We start from the raw sequence: 11,194 nt of genomic DNA on the forward strand, positions 1-11,194 counted from the left end.
GACCGGACCTCAAAAAATGTCAACAAATTTAGGTTATCAACATTCACATCAAAGAACAAGAGTTGAAATGTAAGATTATTGTGTTTACCATGAAAATAACCTAAAGGTTTGTCCCAAGTTAATAAAAAATGTGTCTAAATTAATCCAAATTTGTTATAGAATTACCATTTTGAAGTCTGAAATTGTCAGGAAAGTGCCAGAATTGAATTCAGCATCCTCTAAAACCTCGTAAACCACTCCAATATTGTAGAAACTGATTGCACAGTGCAAAATCTATAGTCGATCTGGCCGATTCTGCTAATTATGCTAATTTGGCTAATGAACAAAGATTCATCATTTATGCAAAAGCATTGGATATTCAAAAGTGTCAGGAGGGGATTCAGCTTAACTACACCCTGAAAACAATGCATCAACATTCACAAAAGCACTCATGATTCTGAAATGTAAGATTGTGTTCACCATAAAAATAACCTATAATTATGCCTGAAAGTAATCGGAACTAACCTAAATAAATCACAATAAGTACTAAAATTAGCTCTTTGAAATCTGAAAATGCCAGAAAAGAAATCAGCATCCCATAAAACCTCTAAAACCACTCACATATTGTAGAAATTGGCCATACAGTGCAAAATATGTGGTCAAACTGGACGATTAAGCTAATAATGCTAATTATGCTAATTATACAAATTGCTCAAAATATGCAAATTAGCATCCGTCATTTTCCATATGCTGGGGACCCATACTTCACACTTTTGCAGTAAAACTTTGGTGTACTCAACATTTCCGGGTTCACAATGGGGCTCTATGGGCTGGCTACTAGACTAATTAAAGTAGTAGTTCCAGTGATTTACGTAGCTTTGTGAAAGTCTTAGGTGTATATATTTGGCAGGGGGTTTAGGCATCCCTCCTCTGGAAATGTCTTTTTTTTTTTTTAGAGACAATGCAATTTTCCCATATTATTTTGCGTCTCTTTGTATACATGTTCTCTCATTTTTTGTTTTTCTTTGGGGTTGTTTTGTGTCCCTGTGGTCGTTTGGCGTCTCTTTTGTAGTCAGTTTGTGTCCGTTTGTGGTCGTTTTGCGTCTAACCTGAAAATTTTGTAATAGGTCTTCAATTTAAGTCTCACTGATTACAGATTCCTGAATTTTAAATATAAGGCCAAAATAACTGCCATATAAGCAAAAAGGTATTTGTCCAAAGCCAGCCCAAGTTTGTGGTTTCTGTTAGATTGAAAACTTTATTGACCTTTTTCTTTTTTTTTAAATAATTTTTTATTGGCCACTTGAGATAGATGAGATAGATGGGACACAGAGCAACATTAAAGTCCATTTTTGAGTCGTGTCTCCGTCCACCTGGTGAATGTCCAATGAAAGTCCTATTACTGTGTTTTCTCTCCAGGACTCACGGCGATCTGGTGAGTGGTCTGTACCACCAGATCTTGCTGTCGCTCCAGAAGGTTCTGTCTGACCCGGTGAGGCCGCTCTGCTCCCACTATGGAGCTGTGGTGGGGCTTCATGCCCTGGGATGGAAGGTATGTCCACTGCTTCCATCTGTACATCTTAAGCATGAGTGTCTGGTTGTTCGGAGGCTCCACGCAGAGCTTTCGCCTTAGCCTACACAAGTGGCCTGAAGTTTGTACTTGTGCGTTGGTATGTGCGTTGATCTCTTTAAGAGAATAGCAGGGCCGGCGTGCGTGTGTGTGCGTGGGGAGTGTGGTAGAGCGAGTGAGAGAGTGATGGTTAGCTTGGGAGCGAGTTACGACTGTATAGTCATAGTGAGAGAAACAAAGTGTCTCCTCTGTTCTTTTATTTCTTAAAGCCAAAATAGGTGTCAAACCATTCTGAATGAAGTATTGTAGTGCTGCAGAGACGTCCTGTCCTACAAATCCTACCCTACAGACTAATAAAAATTGTAAATCTTTGTTTGATACACATCCTCGCAAAAAGCACACTATGAACATTTAATTTTTTTTTAAATTTTTATGAAAATGAGAATAAAGATGCCAACATTATCATATCATTATCATTGTGACTAATATCGCAATATAAGTCAAATCAATCACTATTAGATATTTTCCTCATATCATGCAGCCTGATGTCAATGTAAAAATATTTAGCATCTTTGGAACCCTTGACTTGAGATCCACACTAGAGACTGGCTCCAAATAGCCTCGGGAAGGAAGTTGTTTTGGTGGAATATGTGTACGTTCAAAAGACGTTTTAGTCATGCGAGAGAAAACTCAGATTGGACAGATAGTCTAGCTAGCTGTCTGGATTTACCCTGCAGAGATCTGAGGAGCAGTCAACCATAGTCCTCAGAAATCCACCAGAGTTTAAGAGGAAGAGGAAGGTTAACAGACATTCAAGGAATTTCCAGCGGCACCGGAGCAATCCTGGAAATGAAACGTTGTTGATATAGACTACATTTGCATTAGTGTGTGTGTGTGTGTGTGTGTGGTGTGTGTGTGTGTGTGTGTGTGTGTGTGTGTGTGTGTGTGTGTGTGTGTGTGTGTGTGTGTGTGTGTGTGTGTGTGTGTGTGTGTGTGTGTGTGTGTGTGTGTGTGTGTGTGTGTGTGTGTGGTGTGTGTGTGTGTGTGTGTGTGTGTGTGTGTGTGGTGGTGTGTGTTTTTTTTTGTGAGCAGGCTGTTGAGAGAGTGCTCTTCCCACACCTCCCTGCGTACTGGGCCAACCTCCAGGCTGTGCTGGATGACTACTCCGTGTCCAACGCCCAGGTCAAAGCAGACGGACATAAGGTGTACGGAGCCATCCTGGTCAGTACTGCAGGGACTAAAGACCTTTTACACAGCGATCGACAATATAACATCATCCTGGCTGATGAGTCGTCCCTGTTCTAAGGGTTTTGCTGTAACCGACAGCGTTAACTGTAACAAATTTATCTCCTGTACCATCTAATTCAGACACACTTCTGCCTCTCCCCATCTTATTCCAAATATCACTCCCCGTGCTGCACCAGATGCAATGGACATTTCATGACCTGGCACGGAACAGAATGGCTACTTTATGCTACTTATAGGCCATAGAATAATGTACCCCAGCAAGTTCTGCAAGTGTGCACAGCATGTATAATGGCACTGTTTTCCCTGCCATTGTAAGGTTTAGGTGCAGCACCCAAGCTGTTTGGAATCCCCTAAGCCAAATTAAATTTTAAAAAGTAAAAAAGTATGTGTGGGGAAAGTGAAAGAGCAGAGTTAATTATTGTTTTCTTGAACTGTATAAATAATGGCTCGGTTTGATTTGATTGTTTATTCCATTCCATGAGGTCACCCCACAAACAAATCCACATGTTGCCTCACCACGTTACAGCTGTGTACTGATGAATAAGTTGTGCTGTGTGGCCTGCAGGTGGCAGTGGAGCGCCTGCTGAAGATGAAGGCTCTGTCTCTGTCCCAGCCAGCGGAGGGGGGCTCCGGGAGTCAGCTGGGCTCTGTGGGGGGGGCTATGGGTTACAGGGTGAGCTCCCCCGGTCTCAGCCCCCCCCCTGAGCCTCTGTCGGAGGCCGCCCTGGGAATCGCCAGCCACCTTCAGGCGGGCGGGGCCGGCTGTCCCTGGGAGGAGTGGACCCCGGTCCCTCTGCCTGCCATGTACTGTGAGCTCTACTCCTTCTTCGGAGACAGCCTGGCGGTCCGGTTCAGTACCGGGCCCGGGTTCGGCAGCTTCCCTCCCTGCGCCCCGTCCCATTCCGATAGTGCCAGGAAGGAACCCCCCGGCCCTGCCTCCAACCCTGACACCACCCGAAAGATGCCTCAGCTGACTGCCAACCTCAACATCAGCCCCCGGCAGGATGGGAGTCCACGCACCGATCCGCCCCCCCCCAGCCTGGCAGCAACCGGGTCAGGAAGGTACGGCAAACGCATCAATTATTAATTTTTTTTTTTCTTTATTTGATAGCAACAGTGGATAGACAGGAGTGGAGGAGAGAAAGAGAAGAGGGGATGACACTTGACAGGACTGTAGGTCGCTGCTAAGGACTGCCACAAACTCACTATATATATATATATATATATATATATATATAGTTAGTGAGTTTTTTTAGGGCCAGGTAAAATGTCTCAGAAGTATGTAGCTACATAGACATACTAAATATATGGTTGGATGTGACGCAATCATGGCACCATCTCATTACACGTCTGTTAAAAAAAAAAATTATTTATCTTCATTCTTTATTTTTTAAGTAGTTTCCTTAACCTGGCAATATAGTTTAATTGTAGTTTTAGTTCTTTTGAAGGTTTTAGTTTTATGTAGTTTCAGTTTACTAAAAACAGTTTTCACAGCCTGTTTTGTTTTCCTTTTCTTTTTTGGTTGACTATAATAACCCTGCTTTGCAGCGCTGAACGTTGCGGACTTTGACTTTCTCTCCAGGTCCCTGGCTCGCTCCTCCTCCGTGCAGCGCTCCAGATCTTCCTCGTCCCGTTCGGGCCAGCGTTCAGCCGGTCCGTCTCGGGACGTTTTCCCCAAAGCTCGCTTCACCTCTCCTCAGACGGGACTTCCTGTGTTCTCCTTCCTCATCGGAGGGCGGCAAATGGGCCGCCGTTGCCAAGGCCGCCGTCCCTTCCAGACCACTTTTGCCCCGACCCCACCCCTCTCTGCAATCGCACCGCGTGCCTACGCCCAAAAACTGCCTGTCATTGGCAGGGTGGGCAAACCTGTGCGCCGCTGGGCGTGTTCCCATTACTCCCTTCACCTGCCTCTCTAAAGAGCGGGCTCTCGGACTGCACTACCACACAGCAGCGTCCCACTGCTACAGACTCTACACAATATACACACAATTAACACACAGTACTCGCAGTTTGGACACGCACAAGCAAATTAAGAGAATGTTTCCCACTTTCACATGGCTTCATCACGCAGCATTTTGGAAATAATTTAAGAAACCGCACTGCAAAACAAGGAAATACGAAGCACTGCAATTAGGGCTGGGTGATAATTCAATATGATCATTTTTCATCTTTAAATGGAATCATATCGTGATTAAATCGAGAAAGCATGATATTCATTTACGTAGTCTAAATTGACCATTTACAAGCACATACAAGCACTCAGTTTTCTCAAATGGTGTGTTTGAGGGAATATCATTTGAAGAATTGCAGATTTGTTTTAACAGCACTATCTTTATGTAAACACAGTCCGTCCGTATATAGCTGGGGGGAGGAAAAATATTTTTTCTATGTAATTTCACTTGAAACTGATTTATCTAAAAGGGTGATATCTGATGTTCTCCATATCACCCAGCCCGACCTAGAGGTCACCCAAGACCAGCAGAAGTTTCCGGAGGGGAGACCGTTTACTATGTAAACTAGGGTTTGTCCGCCGGTGTTGGCCAAATCCCCAACAATGTTAGAGTAGTGCAATCAGAATGTAAGAATAAAACTTTATCAGCTGTTTTTCCAACATCACTGACAAGTGGTCAACATTAGTCAGTCCATAAGCACACTTTTGGACTGACTGCTTGTGTTTTCTGTATTTATACACCGCATTTCCCCACTGGGGATCAATAAAAGTGTATCTTATCTTATTTGCATCATGTTTATTTGTCACGTATGTGTGGTCAAAGTGGTGTTTGTTTCCTAATCAGCGTTTTAGAAATGTATTTAATGTGTTGTCAAAGCAGAGTATTCTTTCTTCACGGCTTTCATCATGTGGACAATAGTGTTGTTGTCATTATTTAGAATTCGTCATGGGGGCGAGAGAAACTACGCACTATTTTTTTTTTTGGGGTTGTTTAAATTACGTCAAGCTGCCAGGGAAAGGAATTATAATATTTATATAAATAAATACATTTGCATACAGAAAAGGCACAAATTGTTGCATAATTTACCAGAATGCAGGAAATTAAGCGTTTGATGCTCAAAATTTCTATGGGGACAGCCCAGACACCTCGGTAGACACCCCTCCCCCCCCAATGTTGAACCCAAAGTTACACCCTTGGCTGATACATGGACTATGGATAAGTAGCTCATATAACTCTATATAACTGTCCCTTTAGTATCTTGTTCTGACAACAGTAAGCGACCCAAATAGAAATCCAGACTCATGTCAACATTCCTATCTGGGCCCCTGGTCTGTATAATTCATGAGTGTTCAACTGATCTCTTCCTTCCTTTTTAGTTTTTTTTTAAAGATTATTTTTAGAACTTTATTCAATAGGACAGACATGAAAGGAGAGAGAGAGGAGCAATGACAAGTCTTCAGAAATTGCATTCTCTGTATATGGGCGCACGCTCTGCCAGGTGAGCTACCCAGGCACTCGATCTCCCCCCTTTGTTTGGGCCTGTGTCTGTGCCTTCCTCTACCTTTCTAAATATTTAAAGCCTAACTAGCTTTCAGTGTCTGGTTGCAGTCTGTAGAGAAACAGCAGTCAGTAACAACAATGGCCCAGCTTGTGTCTTCCCTGGGGCTGTTCTGCCAGGTCAATGCATTCGCCTGCCTGCTTCTCTGCTACCTGCTCTACATTCTGCTGGGTGCCGTGGTGTTCACAGCGGTGGAGAGGCCACTGGAGAAACAGCTGCGAGCCGAGCTGGAGGATGTGCATGGCTCCTTCCTGCAGGAGAACGTCTGCGTGCAGCCGGGCAGGCTGAGCCAGCTGCTGGAGAAAGCTCTCGCTGCTCACCAGAACGATGTGGCTGTTCTTAAGGCCGAGGCTGAGGACGCAGGCTACGACTTCACATCGTCCCTCTACTTTGTCATTGTCACTCTGACCACCATGGGTAAGATTGAAATTGAAAGATTTTACTTAAGTAAAAGTATGTAAGTATTGTCAGAAAATGTGTCAAAAGTAAAAGTACTCAATGCAGTTAATTCCTCATATTTTAGAAACGGAAAACAATCCAAACAGTTCTGTCTTTATTTGTCTAATTGTATGAGCTGGACTTGTAGGCAGCTGTAGACCTGGAAGTACTGGAGTTTCTGTACTGATCCGATACCGCTTAATTTCACCCCAAAGAAAATCTACTTTAAAGTAGGTAATTAATTTTATTTTTTTTCTGTTATGACTTACTGTCAAACTGGTTAATAAAAGAAAGGTCTGTGGCGGTCATTGTTTGCGTTTGGTCATGTTTTAACTTAAGACAGCCTGACAACAAAGATAGAAATAATCACATCCATACAAGGATAGTAGTATGCATCCATAATAAAATGGATATACAAAATAGGAACAAAACAGACAATAAACTGTGAACCAAATAAACACACACTACCGGTCAAAAGTTTGGGATCACTTACAAATTTCCATTCCAATCCATTATAGACACAATACCAGCTGATCTGAGTGGGTGGCTGATCTTTAATACAATATCTTGCCCAATATCAGCAATCATTCATTCAATGTTCCAAATGCACATTCAGTTTACTAATCTGATGTCTTTTTAAAAAACATTGGAGAACTCTTTTGCAATTATGTAAGCGCATAATGTAGTCTGAAAACTGCTGCCCTGGTTAAAAAAACAATGCAACTAATCTAATCTGGTATTCTGTCTATAATTGAGTGTAATGGAAATTTCTTGACCCCAAAGTTTCGACCTGTATTGTGTGTGTATAAATGACAAAACCATAAGCCCACCATACACGTCTCCCCCGGTACAAAGCTTCCTAGGAGCCCTCCAGAAACCTCAGGTACTTTCCCATTTTTTACTATATACAGTACTTACGTCCAATCTGGCAAATTGTTTATATGACTTTTTTTTTTTTTCTTTCTTTCAAACGCCACCTCCCAAGCCATCTGACAAGCCCTCTCCTGGATTGACGGGATCTCTTCATTCTTCCATCCCCTTAAAATAATGTGTTTAGTCTGAGTAAACTGGATATCTTTAGATTATAGACTGTTGGTTGCTTGTTTCTTTACGCTATGTGGAATTGTGAAAGACATTTCTTCTCATTTGAAAGATTAATTGATCAATTGAAAAAGTTGAAGTTTCATCTTTGACTGCCAACATGTTTCATGTATTTGCTAACTCCACCTTGTAGACCTCTTCCCTTTCTTCCTCCTCAGGTTCTGACTCTTACACCCCCAAATCAGACAAAGCCAAGCTTTTCTGTATCTTCTACTGCGCCGTGGGGATCCCCCTCACCCTGTTCCTCCTCACCCTACTGTCCAACCTCCTCCTCCATGTGGTCACCCACGCTCCTGTCCATCACCTGCACACATACTGGGGTTGGTCCTACAGCCGGGCCATCATGCTCAATGCCGCTCTCCTCTCTGTGCTTGTCCTGTCCCTCCTCTTCCTCCTCCCCGCCCTACTGGTCTGTCTGCTGGAGCCAGACTGGAGCTTCCTGGATGCTCTTTTCTTCTGCTTTGTCATCCTGAGCACCGTCGGCCAGGGAGATAACTCTCTGGGGAGAACCTGGGGCCCGGCAGCCAAGGAGACGCTCCAACTCCTCACCACAGGTATGTTCTTTACCAGTGGTGGAAGAAGTATTCAGATCCTTTACTTGAGTAAAAGTATTAATACCGCACTGTAAAAAGACTCTGTTACAAGTAAAAACCCTGCATTGAAAATGGTATTTAAGTAAAGGTATGCAAGTATCATCAGTAAAATGTACTTAAACTACAAAAGTAAAAGAACTCAATGCAGAAATACCTCCCGCTTCAGAAACTGGAAACAAACAATTTGTGTGTTTAAAGGTCTAATCATTTCAGCTGGACTTGTAGGCTGTTGAATTGTTGGCTAGTTTAATTGATATCGAAAAATCAGATTGTATAATCTGTATCTATTTTATGTGAAGAAATCTTAATTTGTAAAGTAACTAGTAACTAAAGCTATCAGATTAATGTAGTAGAGTAAAAAGTACAATATTTTCCCTCCAAAATGTTCAAGTAGAAAATGGCATGAAAACCTTTTGTGTACCTTGTTACATTCCACCGCTGTCCTACATAAACTATTGCATTATATTATTTGTTATTGTAATAGTATCATTATAAGGAAAGTAATGTTTTAAACTGTGATGTACTGTATCAATTCCAGACTTCATTGAAAATTATGGCCAACTCTACAGCTCCCCTCGGCTCTACAGACTGTTTTAGTCTCTCTTAGCTTGTTTTGGTTTTCTGGCCTGTAAACTTCACTCTTATCAATGTAGTTTCCAGCAGCAGGCAGCTGTTTTCAGAGAAAAATCTCAAATTGTATAACTACTGTTAGAGACTAGCTGGTGAACATAATGGAACATTTTGCAGCTGAACACAGCTTTTTTCTCAGGAGTTGGTGGAGACCAAAATAGAGCTAAGACAGAGAGAGAATAAGACTTCTCCTCAGGTGGACACAGACACCTCCATGTCTCTCTAATGTGTAAACAGGCAGTTTGCCAGTGCATTAGCAATATCAAGTGAAACGTCCCATATTATAAAAAGTGATATTTCCATGTCTTTTTCTTATTATAAAGCCGGTCAAGGTGCTATATAAATACTGTGAAAGTATGAAAATGCTTAATCCACAGAGAAAGGCACATGCATGCACTTAGAAACCGTCAACTGTCAGGACTTCGGTTTGGTTGTGTTATCACATCTAAACTATATATAGGTAGAAAGTGCTACCGCTACAGTGCCTTTGCAATCATTCCTCAGCTGTATTGACTCCGAACGCACTGACCCGGAAACACTGACCAATCAGAGCTTTTTCTAGAGAGGGGCTTAAAGAGACTAAAGCGCTAAAACGCTTTTTTTGTCTTTTTGGACATTAAAGCATGTACATGTGTTCTAGTAGAAACTCAAATTAGAAGTAGGAACCTGGAAATGAGCAAGTTATGGGACATTTAATTTAGCCATTATCAAATGTTTGTGATTGTCAGCTTGTTGTGTAAAATGAAAAAAAGATTTATGTTGCTTTAAAGCTAACAAGATCAGCCCTTAAACTTTGCACAACAGTTAGCTGTCATGATAGCATATTTAGGGATGACAGCCTAGTAAGAAAAACTGGAACATGCAAAACAAATGAAAGGATGTCATCATACAGGATTTTAGAAATACTCCTGGAGTCTAAATTCCCCCAAGACCATGGGGTCTTTACATTACATTTACATTTTATTTAGTCATTTAAGTGTTCACTCACTTTATTCTGTTATTATTCTCGAACCACACAATTATGTAAATGCTGTTTCTTCTGCACATTCCACACTGTAAAAGGATGTAGCAAATTTAAAAACAACAGTCGAAATATACCAAGGATTAGCCTTAAAAATACTGTGTGTAATTTACACACCCTCCGTAATAAAAACATATTTTTAAAAAGCACATTTAAATATCTTGACAGACTTTGTAACATGACCTTCGATATCCATTTTGACAGGCTGGACATCGATTCTAAAATAAAAAAATGAAATGAATCCTCTTCTCTCCACAGGTTACCTGCTGGTGGGCCTGGTGGCGATCATTACCCTCAGGGATACTGTCCTGCAGGTTCCCCCGGTCCGTGCTGTGATGAGGTTTTTCTCTGCTCCGCAGTATGCAGAGCTGGAAGGTGATCTCAGTGAACTGACGCTGAGTGAGGAAAACTGTGAGGATGAGCCTGAGTACTCTCAGTCCGTCTGCACCATCTCCTCCACTCCATTAGAGCTGATGAGCCCTCAGTCAGACACAGCCACAAACACCTGACATTCACACAGGACACCAAACGGTCCAAGCCATCAGCTACTAACTTAAAACTTGTTCGAGTCAGAAGTGTTTTCGTTTTTATTAGTATGGTAAAAAGTGTATATGCAAATCCCTCGGCAATTGTCAACACTGTCAATTTTTGCTCTGTCCAGTTCCCAGTATCTACGGGAACTTGTCAGCGCTGCATTCTTTTGCTGCTAATATATGCCCTCTCCCTCAAACCACTGACTCAGGGGATCAGCACTCACCACACATCCTCTTCATATAATATTAGCCTCAGTGGGACCAACACGAGGGAGGGTCTCTAAACTTTACAGAGAGAGTGTTAAGGGATAGGGGGTCTGAAAAAAGGTCTAAATCTGTGATGTGTTATGTTGTTAATCTTGTGTCTATCTCAATACAAAAAGGTTTTTGTTTTTGATCTGCATTTTGTAGTGCTCGGTGTCAGTTCCATAAAGCTGCATTAATTGGTTGTTTTTTACGGTGGCCGACAGAGGCAAACGCCCCGCAACTTCAGAAAACACATGCAAATAGACAAAACACAAGCACATTAAGAAAACGGCTTCATTAATTTGACAACGCATGTGCAGCCTTC

The 11,194-nt window shown here is 42.1% G+C and overlaps 2 protein-coding genes across 2 annotated transcripts in view; both read left to right on the plus strand.

Annotated features, from left to right (window-relative positions):
• The window catches only part of taf6l (TAF6-like RNA polymerase II, p300/CBP-associated factor (PCAF)-associated factor), a 12,886-nt gene extending 7,343 nt beyond the window's left edge, over positions 1–5,543 (plus strand). Inside the window, exons 9-12 of the mRNA XM_032544434.1 lie at positions 1,399–1,531; positions 2,642–2,770; positions 3,363–3,859; positions 4,380–5,543. Of these exons, the coding sequence (XP_032400325.1) occupies positions 1,399–1,531; positions 2,642–2,770; positions 3,363–3,859; positions 4,380–4,713 (1,093 nt within the window). The 3' untranslated portion in view covers positions 4,714–5,543. The remainder of the gene's footprint in view (positions 1–1,398; positions 1,532–2,641; positions 2,771–3,362; positions 3,860–4,379) is intronic.
• A 672-nt stretch (positions 5,544–6,215) lies between these two features.
• kcnk7 (potassium channel, subfamily K, member 7) lies at positions 6,216–11,194 on the plus strand. The gene is made up of 3 exons (XM_032544482.1): positions 6,216–6,724; positions 8,005–8,400; positions 10,349–11,194. Exons 1-3 carry the CDS (start codon positions 6,388–6,390, stop codon positions 10,597–10,599), a joined length of 984 nt encoding a protein of 327 aa, XP_032400373.1. The 5' UTR covers positions 6,216–6,387; the 3' UTR covers positions 10,600–11,194.

The sequence above is a fragment of the Etheostoma spectabile genome, chromosome 19 (assembly GCF_008692095.1).
Source record: "Etheostoma spectabile isolate EspeVRDwgs_2016 chromosome 19, UIUC_Espe_1.0, whole genome shotgun sequence".
NCBI lineage: Eukaryota > Metazoa > Chordata > Actinopteri > Perciformes > Percidae > Etheostoma > Etheostoma spectabile.